General features: G+C 44.2%; 1 protein-coding gene across 3 annotated transcripts in view; it reads right to left on the reverse strand.

Annotated features, from left to right (window-relative positions):
* The window catches only part of PDE8B (phosphodiesterase 8B), a 304,031-nt gene extending 285,612 nt beyond the window's left edge, over positions 1-18,419 (reverse strand). Inside the window, exon 1 of one of the 3 annotated variants that reach the window (XM_038532501.1) lies at positions 18,404-18,419. Coding sequence is in view for 2 of the 3 variants with exons in the window: in XM_038532499.1 (XP_038388427.1) it covers positions 17,469-17,504 (36 nt within the window). In the remaining variant the exon portion in view is untranslated. Of the gene's footprint in view, positions 1-17,468; positions 17,575-18,403 lie in introns of those variants that run through there. The other 2 variants (XM_038532499.1, XM_038532500.1) reach the window with 2 other exon arrangements.
* Between the last annotated feature and the right edge of the window lie 6,743 nt (positions 18,420-25,162).

Genomic DNA, 25,162 nt, shown 5'->3' on the forward strand with positions numbered 1-25,162 from the left:
GTGTTACACCATTAAACATCTCCAAGGCAACAGTAGCTGGGGACATGACTGATTACATCTTCATACCTCATATGATGTGGCTTATAATAAATTAAGTCAGATATAGGAGACTTTCCGGGGTTCTCCATACCAGCAGCTGTTAAACTTCAGCATATATCAGAAGTATCCAAAATACAAATGGCAGGGCCTGAGAATTTACATTTCTAACTAGTTCCTACATAATGTTGATGCTACTGATCCCAGGTCACACTTTGAAAACCATTGCTATATATAAAGTAAGATATTGAAAAACAAAAGCAATGACTAAAAAAACTCCTCATCGGTGATATGTTATTTTCTGAAGCATAATATAACTTGTATTTAAACCTGAATCTTTGTTCCACAGAGGAATGTCACAAAGCACTATCGGCCACAAACTAATAAGAACTGTAAGATTGCAGATCTCAAGGAGGTCCCTCTGAGCCAGGGACTTTTAAGGACATGACTTCAATGTCCTCACCTCCCCTGGGCCATGGGAGGAGGGGTGGGGGGCTACTTGCAGAAGTAAACCGAATGCTTAAATACACACCAGCAGAAGTACATAATTTTCAGTAGAGTGATTTTTTTTTTCTTAATATACAGCAGTCAAGCCTAGGATGACAAAAGTCCATTAACTTTTAGGAGCACTAAATAAAGTTCCAGGAAGCAGTGGCCTGGGGAGCCAGGGAAAGGAGAGAGTCTACTATAAGTACACAAAGCAGATAAAATTATTTCAGAACATTGGTTGAATAATAATGATGGAAATGCTCACCACTTGGGAGGAAGCATACTATGTAACAGTCTTGTACTTTACATGTTCTCTCTTTGTATAAAATCTCTGCATGTATGATGTATCTCTGTATGCTTCTCTTCTTTTACCCTTTCCATATAAAATCTCTCAGCATCTCCTCTCTGTTTATATTAACCTGAACCTCCCACCTAGCATGGCTGAGTAATCACTTGCTTTCTCCTGAGCAGGGAGCCATCAAACTTTTATAGGTTATAAAAATCCTACGTAACCCTTTGTAAAAATATATATGGCTAAGGCTATATATACTGCATTTCTCACAGAGATCCAGGAGATTAGGTTTAGATCCTTCTTAATGGAGGATTTTTTAAAATTACCAACATAAACATCAGCATAAAAAGAAAAAAAAACCATTCTAGATTTTGGAAATGAAAATGACATGTTAGGGAAAATGTAGTATAAGAATTGTCTCTTGTTAAATTAAGAAATCAAGCCGGTATTTAAGATTTTCCTTCTCTTAACATTTTGTGAAAGCTGGAGGCCAGCCACAAAGTCCATACATTTATAAGGCATGTTAACCATTCAAGTGCAGAAAGTTCTATGAGAAATTCATAGCCCAATACAATTCAGATGGCATAAATATCTGCATTAATTATACATTTAAAATCTTCTGTTTCTCCTGTACATACAGTGGTTTAAAACATATATAGGGACTCCTGGGTGGCTCAGCAGTTAAATGTGTGCCTTTGGCTCAGGGCATGATCCCAGGTCCTGGGATCGAGTCCTGCATTGGGGTCCCCATGGGGAACCTGCTTCTGTCTCTGCCTTTCTCTGTGTGTCTCTCATGAATTAATAAATAAAATCTCTTTAAAAAAAACATATATATAACAATGCGTTAAAGATGCCACATCTACAAGTTATCTCCATCTTGGAAAATATAAAAAGCAAGCCTTGAATGGCCCTTCTTTGAACTCCAACCATGAGGGGCTTAGAAATTCACTGGGAAAAGGTCTGAGAGCCATTTCATAAACAAAATACTATATCAAAAAGCCACGTAAGTCCCAGTTGGAGTGGGTATGTGGGAAAAGAGAATAAGGCATAGGAATCATTGTGGGAATACAGACAGTTCTGCAATAATAAACACAAACCATGCAGTGCAGTTCTTTAAATTTATTTGAAAAAATCAGTAGTTTCTTTCTTTAATTATGGAAGAAGAAAAAAGAACACAAAACATCTCAGATTATATCTTCAAACTTAATAGCAACAACTTTTGTGTAGGATGATGAATAAATATTTGTAGAACGGACTTATTTCTGGCCATGATGAAGAAACAGGGACCCAAAATTTACCTTCCTTCCACTAATAACTAGAAAATTAGATAAAACATATGAAACAACTATATTCAGACATTGGACAATAGGTAACTCAAGACTGTATACCCTGAAAGAAGAGAAATAGATGAGATAAAATATTACTTCAGCTTTCACGCTGGAGGTGCATTCCACACCTTGGAGCAGGGAAGAAATCCCAGGCAGGTCCAGGGGTTTTGCTAAGTTGCAGTGACAGAAATCAGAGTCTGGAAAGGTGTATGTGACTAGAGTTTATAGGGCAGAGTTTCAGAGAGGAAGCTGTACTTACAAGGCACTCTGAGGAACATGTGAAAGTTTACTAAATACTAAGACATGCATGAATAGGATGAAATTCCACACACCAGGAAGAGAGTGACTGGAAAGCTATAAGCCGAACACTTCACGATGCTCACAATGAAGTAAGAGCCATCAAGATCTCACCAGCCAGAGTGGAGAGTTCTTGTTGATCACTCAGGGCATTCAGTAGAGAAACCCAGTGGGCCATGCCTTAAGAGTAAGGCTAAAGGGCAGCCCCCATGGCTCAGCGGTTTAGCGCCGCCTTTGGCCAGGGTGTGATCCTGGAGACCCAGGATTGAGTCCCACGTTGGGCTCCCTGCATGGAGCCTGCTTCTGCCTGTGTCTCTGCCTCTCTCTCTCTCTCTCTCATCTCTCTCTCTGTGTGTGTGTGTGTGTGTGTGTGTGTCTCATGAATAAATAAATTAAATGTTTAAAAAAAAAGGAGTAAGGCTAAAGAATACTTAGAGAAAAGACTATTCCAGACCTACCTTTAGAAGTTTAAAAATAAGCCTCGAAAGGGTCGTATTGAACCAATTAACTTAGTTATCTCCCAGAACAAAATCCAACATTCTTCAAAGAAACAAAATCTAAACACAACAACGATGTAATACTCCAAATGCATAGCATACATTCAAAATTACTGGTTATGCCAACAAGCAGAAAATCCAATGAAAGATTACCTAGTGGAAGTAGAAATAAGAAAATTCGCAGATAAAAACGATATGCATTATTCGAGTATTGAAAGGAAAACATGAACACTGTGAGAGGAAAAACATGATTTTTTAAATAGAGCCTCTAGAAATGAAAAGATGAGTTTCTGAAATGAAATAGTCAGTAGTCGCTGACTAGGACTAAGAGCATATTAGACATTGAAAATAAAAGATTGGTGAACTAGAAGACATGTTAAGTAAACTATTCAAATTAAAGTGGGAGAAAAAGCTAAAGAAAGACTAACAGAAAAATAAATAGATAAAAATAAAAATAAAAATAAAAAAAAGAAAGACTAACAGAGCCTCAGTGATGCACAAATCTAAGAAATTCAGCAAAACTCGAGCTGGATAAACTAAAAGCACATCACACCAAGACAAAATAGAATATAATTCTGAAAACTGATAAAAAGAAAACCTTAAAAGGATCCAGAGAAATAGGACATAGTTTAAGTACAGAGATAAGAATACCAGACTTTTCTCATAAGAAACTATGATGTCAGGGGCACTTGGGTGGCTCAGTAGGTTAAGTATCTGCCTTCGGCTAGGGTCATGATCCCTGGGTCCTGGGATCGAGCTCCTGCTGAGCAGGGAGCCTGCTTCTCCCTCTGCCCCTCCCCATTCCCTCACGCTCGTGCTCTCTTTCTGTCACTCTCTCAAATAAATAAAATATTTTTTTAAAAGAAAACTTAGAAGCCAGAATTAAAAGAGAGAAATCTTCAAAGTACCATAAAACGAAACTGTCCAACCGATATACAGGAAAAATATCTTTCAAAAAATGAAAGTAAATGAAGACTTTCTCAGACAAATAAAAAATTGAGAGAATTCATTACTAGCAATCATTTACTACAAGAAAAGTTCTAAAAATGCTTCAGATGGAAGGAAAATGATACAAGTTAGAAATGTGATTATATCCAAATGACTGAAAAGCATTAAAATAATAAATATGAAGGTATATATGAAGACTTTTTATTACTTTTAAAAGATAATTAACTTCATAGCAAAATTAATAACAAAGTATTGTGGCTTTTTTGCTTTGTTTTGTTTTAAAGAAGGAGGGGGGATGCAGAAGGAGAGGAGGAAAGACAATCCCAAGCAGGTTCCACACCCAGTGCAGAGCCTGATGCAAGGCTCAATCTCACAATCCTGAGATCTCACAAAGCTGAGATCAAGAGTCAGACACTCAACTGACTGAGCTACACAGGTGCCCCTGTATTGAGGTATTTATAAAATATATAGAGATAAAACTAATGCCAAAAATAGTATAAGGATGGGAGGGAGTACATAGAAGTATAAGATAAGATTCTTACATCATACACAAAGGAATAGAGAGTTCAATGGAATAAAGTAATGTCCAGACATAGACTAAAAATTTTAGGGTTAATTAATTCTCTATCAAAGTACCAAGATATTAATGGAGAAAGTATAGTTTCTTCAACAAATGGTGGTGGAAGACTGGACATCTATATGCCAAGAACAAATAACCGTATGCCGTTATCTCTCACCATACACAAATATAACTTGAAATGGATCTGAGAACTTAAGGAGCTAAAACTAAAAGACTTCTAGAGGTAAACTGGGGAAAAATCTTTATGAATTTGAGGTATGCAAAGATTCTTTGAAAGAATGTAAAAAACACGAATCATAAAAGAAAAAAATTCATAGGTTGGAATTCATCAAACTTTTAAAAAGTCTTCTCCTTTAAAGATAACTTTAAAAAAATAAAAAGGCAAGCCACAGGCTGGGAGAAATATAATATATTCAAAGACTTAGGAAAAAAATAAAAGACTTAGGAACGCCTGGGTGGCTCAGTGGTTGAGCTTCTGCCTTGGACTCAGGGCGTGATTCCGGGATCCGGGATCAAGTCCCGCATTGGGCTCCCTGCGAGGAGCCTGCATCTCCCTCTGTCTATGTCTCTGCCTCTCTCTGTGTCTCTCATGAATAAATAAATTAATCTTTAAAAACACAAAAACAAAGACTTTTATCCAGAATATGTGAAGAAGTCTCACAGTCAATAATCAGAATACTTAATTTAAAAATGGGTCAATGGGCACCTGGCTCGCTTAGTTGGTTAAGTAAGCATCTGTCTTGGGCTCGGGTCATGACCCCAGGACCCTGGGATAGCAGAAAGCCTGCTTCTCCCTCTCCCTCTGCCCCTTTGCCTTCACTCCATACACCCTTCCCAACTCATACTCTCTCTGACAAATAAATAGATAAAATATTCTTTAAAAATTGGATCAAAAATTTGGAATAGACACTTCACAACTTAAGACACTAAAAGGACAAAAAGGACATGAAAAAAATGTGCATCATAATTAGTCATCAGTGAAATGCAAATGAAACCACAATGAGATATCACTATACATCCACTAAAATGGCTAAAATGTAAAATACTGACCACATCAGGTTAGTTAACAAGGATGTTGAGCAACTGGAACTTTCATACATTGCTGATGGAAGTGTAAATTAGCGAAATCATTTCTGGAAAACAATCTGACAATTTCTTATTAAACATACACTTACCATACAATCATGACATTTCATTCTGGGCATCCACCCCAGAGAAATGAAAACACATGCCCCTAGATTTGTCCATAGCAGCTTTTTAAATAACAGCCAAAAAATGGAAACAAGCCAAATGCTCACTAGCAGGTGAATAAAAACATTGTGATACATCCATAAAATAGAATACTATTCAATGATAAAATATGACAAACTACTAATACAAATAGTAATGGGGAAATCTCAAAATCATTAAAGGAGATAGAAGAAAACAGACACTAAGGGCTACATGTATGATTTCACTGATATGAAACTCTAAAAAAGATAAATCTAGCCTATTGGAATAAAAATATTAGTGACTAGTTGGGGACTATGGTTGGTGCTGAGAATTGACTGGGAAGGGGTATAAGGGACAGGGCGATAGAACTGTTCTATATCTAGATTGTGGTAGCAAATATATGGACATACTATGTGATTATATACTATATCAAGACATACACTTTAAAAATATATATGTTACACTAATAATGAAGCAGCAGAAAGAGAAATTAAGAAAACAATTCCATTTATGATTGTACCAAAAATAATAAAATACCTAGGAATAAACTTAATCAAGGAGGTGAAAGATTTGTACACTGAAAAGTATAAAACTCTAATTAAAGAAATTGAAGATGACACAAATGGGAAACTATTCCATGCTTATGTATTAGAACAAGATATTGTTAAAATGTCCTTAATACTCAAAGCAGTCTACACATTTAATGCAACCCCTATTAAAACACCAACAGCATTTTTCGCAGAACTAAAACAAACAGTCCTAAAATTTAATGGAAGCACAAAAGAACCTGAATAGCCAAAGCAATCTTGAAAAAGAAAAACAAAGCTGCAAGTACCACAATTCCAGATTTCAAATTATACTACAAAGCTGTAGTAATCAATACAATATGGTACTGGCGCAAAAAAAAAAAAAAAAAAACACACAAAAAAAACCAGACACACAGATCAATAGAACAGAATATAGATCCCAGAAATAAACCCAGTTATATGGTCAATTCATTTTCCACAAAGGAGGCAAGAATAGGCAATGGAAAAGAGACAGTCTCTTCAACAAATGGTGTTGGGAAAACTGAGCCACTTTCTTACACCATACAAAAAAAAATTTTTTTTTTAATGGATTAAAGACCTAAGTGTGAGACCTGAAACCATAAAAATCCTAGAAGAGAGCACAGGCAGTAATTTCTCTGAAACTGACTGTAGCAACTTTTTTCTAGATATGTCTCCTGAGGCAAGGAAAATAAAAGCAAAAATAAACTACTGGGACTGCATCAAAATAAAAAGCTTCTGTACAACAAAAGAAAGAATCAACAAAACTAAAAGGCAAACTACTGAATGGGCAAAGATATTTGCAAATCGGCATATCTGATAAAGGGTTGCCTTTATATCCAAAATATATAAAGAAATTATAAAACTCAACACCTCCCAAAACAATCCAATTAAAATGGGCAGAAGACATGGACAGAAGAAGAACAAAGAAGACATCCAGGTGGCCAACAGATACATGAAAAGATGCTCAACATCACTCATCATCAGGGAAATACAAATCAAAACTCCAATGAGGTATCAACTCACACCTGTCAGAAGAGCTAAAATCAAAGCCACAAGAAACAACAAGTGTTGGTGAGGATTGCAAATTGGTATAGCCATTGTGGAGAACTATATGGAGGCTCCTCAAAAAGTTAAAAATAGAAGTATTCTATGATCCAGCAATTGCACTACTAGGTATCTACTAAAAGGATACAAAAACACTATTTCAAAGTGATCTATATCTATATCTATATCTATATAGATATATCATGGAATATTACTCAGCCATAAAAAAGAATGAAATCTTGTCCTTTGCAATGACATGGACGGAGCTAGAGAGTATTATGTTAAGTGAAACAAGGCAGAGAAACCCAAATACCATATGATTTCACTCATATGTGGAATTTAAAAAACAAAACAAGTGAACAAAGGAAAAAGAGAGAGAAAGATAGAAACCAAGAAACAGATTCTTAACTATAAAGAACAAACTGATGGTAACCAGAGAGGAGGTGGGTGAGGAGGTTAGTGAAATAGGTGATGGGGATTAAGGAGTGCACTTGCGATGAGCACTGGGTGATGTGAGGAATTGTTAAATCACTATATTGTACACCTGAAACTAATACAGTACCATATGCTAACTACACTGGAATTAAAATTTTTAAAATTTTATGGTGTATATTTTATTGTATATAAATAATACCTAAAGTTTTTTTTAATTTTCAGCATTTGCCTGATATTATGAACTGCAATATGTCCTCCAAAATTCTTTTTTTTTTTAAAGATTTTATTTATTTATTCATGAGAGACACTGAGAGAGAGAGGCAGAGACACAGGCAGAAGGAGAAGAAGCAGGCTCCATGCAGGGAGCCAGATGCAGGACTCGATCCCGGGACTCCAGGATCAGGCCCTGGGCTGAAGGCGGCGCTAAACCGCTGAGCCTCCCAGGCTGCCCAAAATTCTTAAGTTGTAGCCTTAACCTCCAATGTGGCTGTATTTGGAAATAGGACTTTTAGGGAGGTGATTAAGGCTAAATGTGGCCATAAGGGCCCAATAGTACTGGTGTTCTTATAAAAAGAGGAACCCCCCCCCATATAGTTTTTCACAATGGCTGCACCAATTTGCATTCCTACCAACAGTGCAAGAGGGTTCCTTTTCTCCTCATCCTCACCAACACTAGTTGTTTCTTGCGGTCTTGAGCACACAGAGAAGATACCATGTGAGGACACAGCGAGAAGGCAGCCATTCACAAGTCATGAAAAGCAGTCTCACAGAAACCAACCCTAAAGTCACCTTGATCTGGGGCTTCTAGCTTTCAGAAATGTGAGAAAGTAAATATCTGTGTTCTAGCCACCCAGCCTGCAATATTTTGTTACAGCAGCCCGAGTAACACACCTGAGCATCAAGCATAAGACAATAATTAAACTCATCATTCCTTGCTAATCATATTATTCTTAGGACTGTTATATCTTCCGCTCACTGAAGCTTTTCTAAAATACATATTGAGAGATCAGCAGTTGCTTTAATTCCGTAAAAGGTCTTCACCAACAGGTAGCCAACATATCAGAGAGCTGGTTTATGTGTTAGACCTGAAGTGATGATGGGAACACAACTTTCAGGCCTGTAAGAGCAACCATTCAAACCAGACAGACATTTTTGGAGCCAAGCAAGAGGAGACAGACTGTAGGAGCATCTCGGTCACATCCCAGTTGTGTGTCAGATCCTGATACTAGTGAAAGAATTGCTTTCTCTTGGCTTTTTGTTGAGCCTCACTTGGCACTGGCACAAAAACCATAAATTGTGGGCTTCTCTCTTTTTTTTTTCTCTACCATCTCATTTATTAAATGAATTTCTGAAACCAGTGATTCCATTGGTTCTCATCTTTCCACTGATCATGGTTCAGTTATCGAGAGCAATAATTTTTAGCTGACAAACTATGATCCATCCTTCTCTTTAAAACTATCTTAGGGGAATTCAAATCTGGTTATAAAGAAAGGCTTCTAAGGGGGAGGTGAGCCTTTATTCTGACCTTGGCTTATTGAGAAGAGCAGTCACAATCAATGCCTAGCCTCGTATCTCACTTGAAGGCTCTCTCTTCCAGGAAAACCAAGGGCAAGAACTTATCCAGACCATGGTCACTCTTAATATCAGCCCCAATCATCAGAGTTGAATTCATGAAAAATTCATTAGAATACAAAAGGACAGGGGCCAGGAAGCAAAGACTAAAGACTTATGACAAAAACTGACACCATGTTAGTGGTGCAAGGGGTCTAAGGGATATCCTAAAGTTATCTTAGAGTCTTTCTCACTCCATCTCCTATCTGTCTGCAAATCTTGTTAATTTTATTTAAAACTTAATTCAGAATCTGACCATCATTCCCCATCTTCACTGCTATCATGTAGGTCTGAGCCACCACATCTCTCACCTGGATATTGTGATGCCTCCTAGCAGGTGCCTTAGCTTCATCCTGACTCCCCTCGGGCTCTTCTCAGTGAGGCAGTGGTTTGGGGGATCCCCCACCACCACCAGTTGAAGTCAGATTCCATCACTCCCCTCTCGCTAGGTCTTTATAGCAGGTCTCAAATGTCAGGCCTCCATGACATGGCTGGCCTCGGTCTCTACTGCCATCCCCTTGCTCATGCCCTCCTTGCCACACTGGCCTTCTTGCTGCACCTTGATCTCTTGAACATGCAGGGTCTTTGCATCTGCTATTCCTCCTGCTTGGAATGTGCTTTTTAACTAGCCACATGGCTTCCTTCGGGCCTCAGCTCAAATGTTCCCTTTCCCAGGGAAGCCTTCTCTGACCACCTGATTTAGCAAAGAAGCATTCCCTGTCCCATCCTGGGGAGTCCGTATCGCCCTCTCCTGCTTTACCTTTCTCCCTATCTTTCCCTAGTTTCTCCCTAGGGTGCTTTCTCCCTAGCACAGATGGTCAGCTGACCTTCTTTCTCTCTAATTCTCATTCTTTACCTTCTCCCCACACCAGAAAGTAAGTTCCAAGAAGAGAAAACTGTCTGGCACATGTTGGATGCTCAGTAGTTACTTGTTGCACGAGCAATGGAAACCTGCCCCTCCTACAGAGGAGAAGTTACAGGGAAGAAGTGACCACCCTGGCAGTCTGCATCCTCCCCTGCTGCTCACAGCTCTTACCGACCTCCAGATCCTGCATGGACAGAGACAGAGAAAAGGCCTGCAACCAAGCATGTGCCCCTACACACAGGGCTTGGGGAAGGAACAGGAGGGCTAGCTACACCTGGACCAGGTTAGAGAGAACATGTAGGTCTGTGAGGCAGGTAGGGGCCCATGATGCAGTGGTCTCTGAGCACCCCATCCCTCCTCCTGAGAGCTATGCTCTCCACCGGCGCTTCTCACCAGTGGACTGACCAGACTGGTCCAGCATGACAAGATATTGATTCTCTCAGCCCTCATTTCACCAAACTGAGACATCTGTGATTACACAAAACATCATCACTTTGCATGCCACTAAGAAAAACATGCTGCCCGTTAAACTATGACATGATGGTCTAATGACAGTACTAGAAGATACAGTTGGTCCCACTAGCCTCTCACAGTTTTGAATGTCTTCATCTATACTGATGGATTAGGTCATTTCTCCTGCCTTTAGTTTAGTTATTTGACACATGATAGGTAATCCTTCGGCACGTGTCTCAATAACAAAGCATAAATCTAGCTTTCTGTACTTGGGGTTATCTTTTCTTTACTGAACACCCTTGGCTGCTACTTTACAAAAACAAACAAAACAAAGCTGAAACTGCATCATCCTCCAATGACAAACATTTGCTTTATCAATATCAAATTTATACCCCATTCTCTATTTCCTTGACTACCTGTGTAGCTGTGTAAACAGTAACTTTTTGTTTCAGTGCTGAATCACAGTGTAACCTTTTTGAAGTCATCTTAATCAGCAATTAAACTCAACCTGTGGATTATCAACAATCCACCCACCTGAACCGAAAAGTTGAAAATATCAGAAGTTAAAACTGAGTAAATACATCTGCAGGTGATGACAAGCACATCACAACTGTTGCCCGGCCCACAGCAATTTAGAAGGTGCTAAGACTCCCACCCCCACCCCCCAGGGATGGCGATCACAGACTCAGACTGCTAATTGACACACAGGGCTTCAGAACAGGAAATACAGGGAGACAGTGTCTGCTACCTCATGGCAAGGCTGGCAGCTACCCCCGATGCAGAGTCTTGGCCTCCATGCACCACGTGGGGAATGCACACGCTGGCTAGGAAGAGTGCGTGGCTCACCTTGCCCCAGAAAAGCCACTGTCCTGGTCTCCTACTGGCTTGTGTACTGCTTCAGGCCTGCGGGCCCAGAGCCCACGACGGCTCCAGGCTCTCCCACCCCTGGTGTAGGCCCAGGAATCTAGAGTTTCCCAATAATCAATACAGATCATCCACCCCAGCAGTAGAGCAATCCACGCTTATCATAACTCCTAATGTTTCCAAGGGAAAGATGCTGTCAGAAGGAAAGTCGGCAACTGTCCTTCCAGGCCCGTCACTGGGCAAAGGTTCCAGGCCTGGCTCTCAGGCACTGACAGAAAGACACCCCCTGATTCTGGGGCCAGTAGAATGGGAAAGGGAACGTCTCAGAAAAACCAAAGTGCTGCTTTTACATACTGCTTTAACAGTTTGAGGCAACTAGGGGAGAATTGCCTCGACAGAAATGGGGAGAATAAAGGGCGACTTAAGGGGATAGTCCCTCGTGTTCCCTTTCAGTTCACAGATCTAACTGTGAACCTGTGTGACCTAAACGAGTGTGAGCTATTGGGAGGTTTACGGTGCTCACATGATCACTCTCCTCCCGAGGCACACATGCCTCCCTGGAAGCCCCAGAGCTCAAGCAGCAGGCCTCTGGCTTGTCTGTGCCCTGAGGGTGCAGTCGGAGACATCACACGGTGCCTGAAGGGCTCCAGAAACCCCTGAAGTCGCACAGAATAGAGGCCATCACTTTGACCCCCTGGTATGTGCCACACACTCACATATTTTAGCTCACTAGTTCCCCCGCTAACCCTATAAGTACTATTCTTCCCATTTTACAGACGAGGGAACATTGCTGGTAAGGGGCAGGCTGGGATTAGGGCTCAGGCAGCCGGCTTCAGGATTCAGGCTTTCAACCACCGTGCTCATCACCCACAGCCACTGTCTCACGTTAAATCCAATGTCACTAGCAAAAGCTTACTTGATGCAAGTAATCACACGGGGTCACTTTAAAACAATGCCCAGGGAATTCAGAAAAACAACACTTTGGGTTGGTCAGTAGGCGAGGATGAGAAGTGGAGAGACAGGTGGCTCTGTGATGTGGCTTCAGAAACACTCCGGCCTCCTCAAGCAAAAACAGGGTGACTGCACCTCAGAATGGGCCACAGTGACCAAGACAGTGGATTATGGGCTGACTTGTTTCCCCATAGGTTGAATTATGTTGAATTTCTAGTGCCCCTCCCCCGCCACAGAACGTAACCATATTTGGATGGGCCTTTAGAGATCATCAACATTAACCCAGTTTATTAGGCTGGATCCCAATACAGAACATTTATGCTCTTACAAAAAGAAATTCTGGGGCGTGCCACTTGATTAAGCATTGGATGCTTGATTTCGGCACAGGTCAGGGTCTCAGGGTGGTGAGATCAAGCCCTACTTAAGTCCTGTGCTTAGCGGGAGAGCGCTTGAGATTCTCTGTCTTCTCTCCCTCTGCCCCTCCCCCTGCGCACATGCACCTGCTTGATCTCTCTACCTTCCTCTCTCAAATGAATAAATCTTTTTAAAAAAATTTTTTTAAGAGATTGTGACACAGACAAACAGAAGATCAAGTGAAGATGCAGGGAAAAAATGGTGAAGGGGAGCAGAATGCGCTACCCCAAAATATGCCTCTTTAGCATAAGGATTATTTTGAGCGGATTATTTCTTAAGGAACTGCAAGACACAAAAGAAGGTCTGAAAGCAGAGTAGCAGTTAGCCTTTTGTACGGGGAATTTACATGAGAAAGGGATCTTGTACCAGGAAGAAAGCTACTACTGGAGAGAACTTTCCTCTGAAAGACTTATGGGCAGGGCAACCTTTGTTTACCAAACAACCACCTTTCTTACCTTCCCTTGAATTGCCTTTTCCCCTTGGAAACCCCAGACTCCTTTCCCTTTCCTTAAACTCAGGATACTATATAAGCTGCAATCACGTGGCCACCTTTTGACAAGTCTCTTTGTGGGGCCCCGGGTTGTGCGTAAGTATGTGTACATGATTAAAAACGGGTTTTTCTACTGTAGATCTGTTTTTTTACTTCAGGGGGCAGGGTCTCAGCCAAGAATCTAAAAAGACAGAGGGAAAATTATTTTCCTCCTCTACGGTGGCCACCTACAAGCCAAGGAGAGAGACCCTCAGAAGAAATCAACCCTGCTGACATCTTGATGTAGGTCTTGTGGCCTCCGGAACTGTAAGAAAATTAATTTCTGTTGTTTAAGCCACCCAGCCTGTGGTACTTTGTCATGACAGCTCTAGCAAACTAATACACAACGCTAGGTATTTATCATACCCTTTCCTCTTTCTGGACATAGGAAAACATTTTCTACCCTCCCTCCATTGGGGTGAGGTCCCTGTGACTCGTGACCAAAGGACCATAAATAAAAGAAAAACGCTTCATTCTTGGGCTGAGGCCCTTAACGGCAGGTGTTAATTACTCATGGTCCTTCTCCTCCTCTATTGCCCTGGGACCAGGAAGACAGTATGTTCCAGATAACGCAGTTATCAGATGACAAAGCTCCTGTCGGCGTGGCTCCCTCAGTGACTATGTGGGGCAGAGCACTCTGTTAACCTGCTTTGGTCATATAATATAAGAAATAAATAAACTTTTTTTTTAAGCCACCGAGGTTTCAGGGTTAACTTGTGACTGCAGCATAGGCTAGCTTCCCCTCACCTCATACAGCCTCAGAAAAGACAGACTACCAAAAACATGAGGACTTCGTGTGCCATTAGGTGAAACCATATTACATTTTTGTTTTTGTAGGTAAAAATGCTCACATATGTATGATTTCATTTGTTCAACCTCTAATTGCACATATTTGCATAAACAACCTTAGAACCAACAAGTTGTAACCACCTCTAGTTTACAAATAATACAGGTGAGGCCCATTCAGATTCCTGGCTCACCAAAGCCCAGAAACATGTTAGCGGAAGAACTGGACTCCAAACCAAAAATTATATTTCTTTTTGTGAAGGCAAGTTGGCAATATCTATCAAAAAGTACTTATCAAATGGTAAGCATGCTCTTTCACCTAGCAATTCTCCCGCTAGGAATTTACTGACCAGAAATATCTGTACAAATGAGCAGAAATATTTAAATAAGAAGATACACTATGCTAGCAATATGTATGATTGTGAAAATACAGAAATAATCTAAGTGCCCACTTAACGGGAACTGGTTAAATAAATTATGGTTCATCCATAATCTCAAATCTACATAGTTAAAAAAGTTCACATGTAAAAAAAAAAGTTCACATGTTTGGTCCACATGACAAAATACCCAAATCATATTATATAGAAGCATCCTGATAAAAAGTAGGGAAAAAGAATAAATCAGCCCTCATGAAAGGTCTCTTAATCTCCATGCACTGAGGTGTATCTAGTACCTGACATTTGGTAGACACTTTTTGCCCTCCCAACCCTCTCTTGCATTTTGCTTGAATCATTGTAAATAAACCCAAGTAGGTGATCCAACTCTACTACCTACCAGCTGTAGGATCTCAGGCCAGAAGTTCCCACTCTCACACCTATAAAAACTGAAAGAAATAATAGAGCTTCCTTCCAAAGGTGTTGATAAGATTACATTAGACCATGTACATCAGGTGCTTAGAAGGATGCCTGGCCCATAGTAAGTGCTTAGCAGATATTTACCATTATGGTCATGGTAATGAAGATGCTAGTCATCTCTCGAACCGGAAGAAACAAGGTTTCTTGCAGTTTGTGTTGTATCTGCTTATGCTTTCTTTTACCTCTTTAAAAATATATATATATAGTAAGAAAACATAATAAGTCATTCTGCTCATTTCCCTTCCTGAAATTAAATAAAAAGACAAACTTTTTAAAGCAGTGCTTATCCCAATAAACTTTAGCAACGTTAGGTGTTCTAATATTTAATGTGGCTTCTAAAGACAATTTCATTATTTCATTACCAAACCGATAAACTGCTTTTCTGAGGAATTAATAACAATAGAGTCCATCCCCAGGTAAATAAAGTGTTTATCAGGGTTAACGTAAAGTACCTGCACTAGATGTGCAGCACACCTGCCCTCTTCTGCTGAGGGATCAGCTTGGGGTTTCTCCTCCTCTGGTTTCTGAAACACTGTACTGACAGCAAGGGTCTTTCAAATGCACAGAAAGGGCCTTCCACGTGACCACACTCTAACTTAAACGGGACTTTCTATTTGAAGTCCTACCCAGTGCATTGTAAGTATTAACCAACCGGGCTTATCTCCACAGACCTTAAGCCTAAGAGACTTGTGTGCCTCTATAAACAGACTGCAATTAAAATTCCATTCACCCACGATTCACCCACCATTCTGATCCAGTACCTCTTCAGTCCCTGGATGCTCTGGGAACCAAGTCTAAAGCAGGATGCAAAGCACTAGTGAGCATTTGTAGGCTAAGCTTGGCATCTTGCTGCTACAGTGGGCCCCAGGATTAAAGCTTCTTTCTGAGCTTATTGTAGGGGCTGAGTCCCGGCTTTTGCGGAGCTTCCCCAAGGTTTCACAGCTGGTCAGTGTCACCCTAAGGCTGGAACCCAGGACTGGCTTCCCAGTGAATGCTCTCTCCACTGCTGCCGGGTTATCATTCTCCCGTTTCTGCTTCTTGGAAAACCGAGCAAAGTTAAAATAGCTCATTGGAGGTCAGAGGGGCAGGTGATGAATCTCAGGTAATGACATCCCGGAGGGCGAGTCCTCAGCCTCCCCGCCTCCACCGGCCTGTGTCGATGTTTTGGTCGGGGAGACCAAACAGTGTGTCTTGGTGTCTCGGGTGTCTTGACACCCGCCTAGAGTGTCTCTTCTAGGCTGGTACCGGGCGTGTAGCTTCAGGTTGTGCCACCCGCGGCCCGCGGGGCCGGCGCCCACGCCTCGGGGCGGCCGCAGCAGGTGCCGCGGGGGTGCCTCCCCCGCAACCCGCCCGCCCTCGCCCGCCTGCTGCCCGGCGGCCTTTCTTCCTGGGGTTGGCGACTTGGCCGCGGGGACCGGCGTCAAACTGAACCAGCTGGGCCAATTCTGAAGCCGAAAGGACGAGCGGGGCTGGTCGTGGGGTACCTGCGGGCGCCCACCCGCCCATCTCCTGCACCAGCCGGGCCGCGCCTCCTCGGTCCTGGCGACGGGGCGCACTGGGGGGCACCTGGCGCCCGCGGTGGCCCCGGCTCGGAGCGGCTCCCCCGCCTGCGGACGCCTCCCACCCGCCCCCTCCTACGCCCGGCGCGGGCGCAGTCCTGACACCCACGGCCCGTCCCCCCCCCCCCCCGGAGGCGGGCGCTTTGAAGCTCAGGCGCGCTGTGCGTGGCCGCGGGCACCGTCCCGGAGCCGCCGCGCTGTGACAGCGGATGCCCCGCGTCGCGGAGGCCGGGGCGCCGCGGGAGGGCGCGGGGGCTTCTTGCGCAGGACGCCCTGCCTTGCTCCCGGTGGCCGGGCTACTGGGGGGTGGCTTCCCGGGGGACAGGGACGCGGGGCTCTGGGGGTGCCGCAGGGGCGGGGGGCGCGGGGGTCTGGGGGTGCAGCAGGGGCGGGGGGCGTGGGGGGCACAGAGGGCTCGAGGTGCAGCAGGGGCGGGAGGCTCGGGGTGCAGCAGGGGCAGGGGGCGCGGGGGGCACAGGGAGCTCGGGGTGCAGCAGGGGCAGGGGGCGCGGGGGGCACAGGGGGCTCGGGGTGCAGCAGGGGCGGGGGGCTCGGGGTGCAGCAGGGGCGGGAGGCTCGGGGTGCAGCAGGGGCAGGGGGTGCGGGGTGGCACAGGCGGCTGGGAGTGCAGCAGGGGCGGGGGGCGCGGGGGGCTGGGGTGCCGCAGGGGCGGGGGGCGCGGGGGCCTGGGGTGCCGCAGGGGCGGGAGGCTCGGGGTGCAGCAGGGGCAGGGGGCACGGGGGGCTCGGGGTGCAGCAGGGGCGGGGGGCGCGGGGGGCTCGGGGTGCAGCAGGGGCGGGGGGCGCGGCGGCCGGCGGTGCTGCGGGCGGGCCCCCGGGAGGCCGGGAATGGGGCGGGGGCGCGCGAGGGGCTCACCTGGCGGGCGCCCGGCGGGCAGCGCGTGTGCTCCATGCAGGCGGCGGGCACGGCTGCCGCCCCGCCCCGCGCCCCGCGGCCCTTGAGGGTCTGGCCGTCCCGGGGCCTCGGCCGGCGCCTGAGCCTCTTAGAGCCCGCGCTCCCCGGGCGCGCCCCGGGCGGGCGGGTGCCTGGGTCCTAGCGCCCTCCCGGGGGCGGAGCCCCGACTGCGAGCCGGCCTGGCGCCCCCCATAACTGGCCGGCGCCCGGCCCGAGGGCAGTGGACGCTCGCGCAGCACCGCCGGGCGCTGCCGGAGACCGGGGCTCCCACAGCCCGTTCTCTCCCGCTCGCGCCCGCCAGGAAAACACTGAAGAAGCCGACTTGCCTCATTCTGCACCAAATTCGTGTATGGTGCGATTTTAAAGAGATTCTAAGATCAGAGACCTTAGCATTATTAACACGCCCAACGTAGCATAAAGAAATGAATCGGGACACCGGGCGCGCCCAGCGCTGCAGCACCTGCCCGCCTGCGGCCCAGGGGCACCCCGGGGCCGGGGTCCAGTCCGCGTTGGGCTCCCCGCCTGGAGCCCGCCTCTCCCTCTGCCTGGCTCTCTGCCTCTCTCGGTGTCTCTCATGAATAAATCAATAAAAATAAATAAATAAATAAAATATGATTCGCCCTCAAAGTGAAGAACTCCTGTATTCAAATGAATATCTAAACGACACCCTGTTACGTCTGTGCTGGGGGCCGGAGGGCGGGTAGGATGATCCCTCAGTCGTAGTTACTGCAGACAGTTCACCAGCAGTGGATCAAACGTGGACCAAGCCAAAGGTGCTGCCCCCCTTCTGCCCCCCCAGCCCCCCCCAATCTGTTTGAAGAGCTGGAATCAAAGGTCTGGGCAGATACTACTATGAAGCTTGCAGGCATTTTTAAAAAGCAATTAATTGTACCTACTTTAATGCTCCAGCTGTAAATAAGCCTGGCTTCTTGCTTGCGGTTATGATCACACCTGCCCCATACCTAGCAACTTCAGGGTGGAGGGATTTCTAACAAAGACCTAGAGAGCACCTTCCCTTTCTCCGCTGCCCACAGGGCTGAGTCAGTCCAGTTAAAACCAAGATCAACAACAGCAATCTCTTCCGGCTGACTTTCTCATCCAGAGAGGCTGATGAGATTTCTAATGCCAGAAAAGGAAAACAAATCGTATGAAACTAGTCCATAGGACATGGGGACACAGAAAGACAAACATTATTGTTTTGGAGTTAGCCATAATCTATAAAGGCCAACAATAAGGCATGACAGCGGTATGAATATAGCTTTTATAGTCTTTTTCTAAGGAGCTCAAAGTGTTTTCCCTCAAAAGCACTCCTCTCTGTGTGGAGTCTAACAGTTTTCCCCAACTCCTGGTGTTCATACCTTTATGGAATACCCTCTCCTTGAGTGAGGGGGAAGCCCTGTGACTTGCTTCCCATCCGGAGCAAATGGTGACAGGATGTCACTTCAGTGCTTATATTAAATAGCCCTGCTGGGACACTGTCTCTTGCTGGCTTTGATAGAGCGAAGAGCCACGTTGAGGAGGCCCATGTGGCAAGGAACTGAGAGTACCTCTGGCCAAGAGCCAGTAAGAAACTGAGGCCCTTAGTCCAACAGACTAAAAGGAACTAAGTCTTGGCAACCACCAAGAGAGTTTGAAAGAGAACTCTTCCCTAGTCAAACAGTGAGATGAGACTACGGCCTCAGCGAACACAGGGGACCCAGTGAAGCCATGCTCAGACTTCTGACAGAAACTGAGACGTGTGCTGTTTGAAGCCAGTAAATCTGTGGTAACATGTTATGCACAATAGCAAAACTAACACACTTCCTCCTTCCACAGATGAAAAAGTGAGGCAAAAGGGGAGGCGAAAGGTAGAAGGGCTAAGGTCATTTAAATTGGCAGTGAAGTCCATCATTATGTCATACTCATCTCCTTTTCAAGCCCTGTCCAGACAAGGAAAAGCAAAACAGCAAAGACCTCAAGAGGTGAAAGAGCAATTTCAGACTGAGATGGGGGTAGAGCAACAGAAGAACCTGAAGAAAGTCTGAGGCAAAAAATAACCCAGCAGGTAAAAAGATGCTTTGAAAAACTCAAGGTAAATTGACCCAAGCAAAAAATACACATTTTCAGAAAGAAAAGGAAATAAATTAAAAGAAAAACAGGAATGAAGAAAACTAATAACAAAGAGACAATGAAGAAAAAGCAAAGACACTAACTCATCTGAATCTCTTTCTAATTATTTATTAAAGAAAAACAAAAACCATATTTTCCCCTGTGAATGTGGGGATTTTCCAGAAGAGCTGCTCAAGAAGTCCTAGCAGGCTCTCTGCATATAGCACATGCCTGAGCCGGCAGGTTGTCTACAGTTCCCAAAATATTGCATAAAATAAGATGGCATCTCAAAAGTATCAGCCAGAGTTTGGAGGGCTTGCACCCATTTGTTGGATTTTAAGCATCTTTGGATGCCTAATGTTTCAAGGTTTCCTATCCCACCCTGGCTGCACAATCGAACCCGACACTTAACCCCTGGACATTTCTTGTCATGTACCTTTAAGGGAATTACGGTGTGGTGTATGATTTTCAAAGAAAGGAGAAGAGGAGGGAGAAGGGAGGAAGAAAAAGAAAGAAGTTAGGAGAAGGAGAGGGAAAGGACAGGAGGCAGAAAAAGCAGGAAGTGGAACTGCAACAAAGGGAAGGAAAGAAAGAAGAAAGAGAAGAAAAGCGAGGAAAAAAAAAAAAAAAAGAAGGGAAGAAACCAGAGGCACAGAGTTCGAGTCTAGCAGGATTAGGGTCCTTTGAACATGTCACCGGTCATTCAAGACTGAAGATAATGTTGCTGACAAGCTGGTGCTCGTGTAATTGCCACAGTATGAAAGATCAGGACAATCAGGTGCTACCAGTGTTTGATAATTTCTGAAGATATTAAGTCTATCGCTTCATGATCATCAACGTCATTGGCAGCCCATGTATTAAACTCCTTTTGTAATTCTCCCATCTAATTGGCATAGCATCATCCCATTACCCCTCCCTATCCTGAACCAAGGGAATACATAAATAGTATGTAACTGTCCTCCTGACAACAGAGGAACAGACTCCGAGAGGCCACAAGTGTCACTAACATCTGTGGCCTCCCTCCTTCACTAGTAGTTTCACCCCAGTTTTTCCTAATAATATTGCAACCTCAGATACAATCAACCAAAGCTCCTCTTAGGGAACCAAACACAGCTCCTACAGATTTTGAGTCCATACATTTTCCAGCCTGGATCCCTCCCCTCAGGATAGCTCAAGACAAAAAGAGAAGGAAAAGCGAGTTATCATAGGAATGGGTGCTAGCCCCGTGGCCTGGAATTACAAATTTGCAAAGAGGAAATGTGGACTGGGAAGTTCAGTGTTATCAATAAAATATCTCTTCATATTATTTATTAGCAGGAAGTCATAAGCATTAATGATGAGAGCCTTGCCCTTGTATCTGAAGAGAGGACACAGCGTCAAGTGGCTGCCATACATTCCTTTAAGTGTGTTTGAGAGCTGAACCTCTCCCACTCTTCACTGATACTTACACTACACCCAATATACCTATCAATCGATCAAGGGATTTCTAAATAGAAGCAAATTTGCTCAATTTCATAGTTGGCCCTTGAAAAACACAGGTTTGAACTGCCGGGTTCCACTTACACATAGATTTTTTATCACTAAGTACAGTACAGTATACTATGAATGTGTTTTCTCTTCCTTATTATTTTCTTAACACTGCCTTTTCTCTAGCTTACTTTATTGTAAGAATACAGTATATAATACATAACAGACAAAATTTGTGTTGACCAACTATTTATGTTATCAGCAAGGCTTCTGGTCAACAGTAGGCCATTAGTCACTAAGTTTTTGGGGGTTGAGAAGACTAAGAGGAATACAGAGGTAATATAACAATCCAGAAGGAGCTAAGGAGAGCCTAAAGAAGAGCACTGGCCTTAGGAATGGAGGGGAGGGGGAGAACAAGAAAGATACTTGGGAATGGAATAGGACTTGGTAATGGATGAACTGTGAATGGGTGACTCCTGGAAGCAGTACCTCTCGCTAAGACAGGTGCTGCGAGGTGAGTGCAAGCACCTCAAGTGAGCAGTTTGAATCTGTTAGGTCTGAGGACGTGGAACACACAGGAAGATGTCTAGTTGATAAGAGGAAACAGGTCTGCAGGTGGTGGGAAATATTTGGGTTGGAGCTACAAACCCAGCCATCATCAATACACAGATATGAGAAGAAGCACTCAGCAAGAGAGTTAAGGATCCAGCCTCGAGGAGCTTCAAGAGGTGAACACTGAGAGGATTGGAGAAGGAGACTCCAGCAGATGGCAAGTAAGATAACCTGCCCTCTAGCTAGAGGTTGATTCCAGCCTTTTTCCAAGCAAGGACATCAAAACTCAACACTTTCAATGGAGAGTTACTTCCTAACAGAAGTAAAGTTCTTTCAGAAAATGAAAGACAGCTCTGCACGCATGCGCACTCACACTTCATCCAGCAAAACTTTCCAGGGCTGGAAGGTTTTTCATCCTTTAAAAAATGAGATGGGGAGAGGTAGTAGTTTAAAAACATACTTCTGTTTTCTAAATTTATCTAAGAATTAAAATGCATTTCGATCGAATTCCTACAAGTTTAGTAGGCTTTTCAAAATATAGATATAAAAGTGTAGATACAGAGAAATTAAAAAACCATTGCCCTTAGATCCTGACCAACACTCTGTTGCTGCCCCCTCCACTCCACCCCTCCTTGCCAACTTGTTTTCAAAGACAAGAAATGTCCCAATTAACAAAACCTCTGGGAATGAAGCAATTTTGTAAAAGAATCGTCCGTGTTTTGAAGCCAGCCGTGCACCTTTGTAAATCAGGGGGATCCGAGTTAGTATGGATCATGCAGGTGGCTAATACCACCTGCAAGATTGTTGTACCCTCACGGTTTCTAGCGCTAGAAAATAAACGTGCAGACACAAGCAAACAAACAAGCCTCCTCATGTATTTTCCACTTGTTTGCAAAGAGTTAAAGGTAAATAGTACTAACCCTCCTCCACTTTCTGGGGTCAGTGAGGTTTGTCTAGATGGCCCTCTGCTTCCCTTCTTTACCTGTCCTCTCCTCTTCTCTGGGCTGTGAAAGGACTGCACCCTCTACCTGTGCCCACAGATTGGCTTCTGGCCCTCGTGTGAATGCATTCAAATCAAAATGTTACCTCAGGTATGATGCTGAGTGAAGTAAGTCAGTTGGAGAAGGACAAACATTATATGGTCTCATTCATATGAGGAATATAAGAAATAGTGAAAGGGATTATAGGGGAAAGGAGGGGAACTGAGTGGGAAACATCAGAGGGGGAGACAAACCATGAGAGACTCCTAACTCTGGGAAATGAACAAGGGGTCATGGAAGAGGAGGCGGGCAGGGGGATGGGGTGACTGGGTGCCAGCCGCTGAGGGGGGCACTTGACGGGATGAGCACTGGGTGTTACACTATGTGTTGGCAAATCGAATTCCAATTTTAAAAAATGTCACCTCAGGAATTGGCATTACGCCTCATTTACTTACTAACTACTTTCTTACTCACTGGGGGTAGTGTGTGGGGGAGGTAGTGGGGTACCAGAGACTAAGCAAAGAGGTGGGAAAGTGCTTCAGGACTCAACTCACCTAGGCCGAGACCTCCTCCGGGATTGTCTGCCTATTTCTCCCGCAGTGGCCGGCGCTCCCGCAACCACTGGACCTTCCCGATGGCAAGTCAGTAGCTCCTGCCAGACTAAGCTCCTTAAGGGCTGAGTCTGCATCTAACTTGGTGCTGGATTCCCAGGCACAAAATAAGCACTCAGTAAATGTTCGCTGAATGAATGGATGAATTAATTGGGTTGTAGTAGTTAGAATGGTGTCCTTTTAAGTGACTAAAAAAGGTGGAAAGATTGTTTTTGAAAAAATGACTCTTCTTTATTTCTCAAGACCATGAAATGGCCTGTGTTCCCTGGCTGGTGCTAGAAACTGCGACCTAAAAGGTACCAGAGGCAGAAAAACAAACACTGTCATCCCTTGCTTCTCCTAGGTCCAAGAATGTTAGCTCCTGACCCTAACTTTGGATTTTCCTGTCCTAAGACTCCCAGATGTACATTTTATGTTCACTCGTGTTCTCGGCGTTTCATCTGTCACCTCATTCAGACCAACGTTGATGGGGGTATACTAGGCTCCAGGCACAGTGCTGGGCCTTGAGGATTTGACAGTGAACAACTCCAGCCTAGTCCCTGGTTGAGTTACTACTTAATGGACTGTCTCAGCCAAAGACGCCTTCACCATCCACCATTCATCTATCTAGCCAACCGATTCCCTGTGTTTCTTATTCTTTATACATTTCTGAGAACAACAACACAGTAAATGAAGGCTTTCTGCAGTTTGGGTTGTTTTGGAATCATGGAAATATTAAAGCTAGAGAGGATTGTGCTGGAATCTGTCTGTCTGCTCTTCCAGATGGACTCTATGTCCTCCCTTCCCTGTGCCCTGTGCCCTGGGAGGTGGCCCTGTACAGAACACAGCAATGCATGCCTTGCCCTCTGGCTTCCAGTCGGTTGGCTTCAGCCCCTGTGGGGCATCAACACGGGGGAGAAGGTGGGCGGTAGCTATGGGACTCCACGGCGCACAGGGCTCTTTCCAAGTTCCAACGTTTGCTGTATCGCCTGTGCTAAGGGTGTTACCGTCAGCCTCCAGGTGGTAACAGCTTCTGGACTCTCACTAGCGTGTGGATCCTGCATCAGCCCTGCAGTGGGTTTCCTTGTACCTGCCCGCACTCGGGTAGTACAAGCCTTCGTCTGTTTCCTGGAGGGACTCTGATATAAAACCCTTCCCTTTCAACCTCCAGACATGGAATTATAAATTTGTGAAGAACAAGACCTACTTTGAATCTCTGGCCTTTCTGGCAATTTGGAGCAATATTGTGATTATACTACTGTCAGCCTACACAGACTGAATTTTTAAATATATCCTATGGGTTGGACAAAATTATGCCAAGATGAAGGTCAGGCCTGAGATGCCAACTAAAACAGACGTACAAGAAACCAAGTGACAGATACTTGGCATTTCAAATTCCAAGGAGTCACAGCCAGTGGAATCAAGTTCAAACTGGGCTGGGAGGCTGACATCTACCCATTCCAGTTCTTCCCGCAAGTCATACCCTAAACAGGTCAAAGTGCCCCTTCTCAGTGCTCTCCCACCCATTTTGTTCACAAACTACCTGTCTGGACTATTCCTCCCACTCTGGTTTCTGTATATCTAATCCCTTGCCATCTATGAGGCCTCGTGCAAATGGCTTCTCCATAAACGTTCAAGCTTTTTCTGATGATCTCAATCAGGAAATAGCTTGTTTTCCTCAAGATACCTGGAGCATTTTGTTTGTACTCACTCATATTACTCATCACCACTTATGTTGGAATTATTTGCCTTTAGGTGTTTTTCTCACTCCTAAGTCCTGAAGAATCCTGAGGGTAGGACAATATCTTCTATGTCTTTGTTGCTCCTAGAGGACCCACGGCAGTGCTTCAGAAATTGAAGTTTCTAGCTAAATGTTGACTGACTGACTGACTAAATAAATGAATTAATTAACAATGAAAAGTATTTTCCCTTGGGGTGGTCATAAAATTTCTTCTGCATCTCAGAAGACCAAACCATA

Source organism: Canis lupus, chromosome 3 (assembly GCF_011100685.1).
Source record: "Canis lupus familiaris isolate Mischka breed German Shepherd chromosome 3, alternate assembly UU_Cfam_GSD_1.0, whole genome shotgun sequence".
Lineage (NCBI taxonomy): Eukaryota > Metazoa > Chordata > Mammalia > Carnivora > Canidae > Canis > Canis lupus.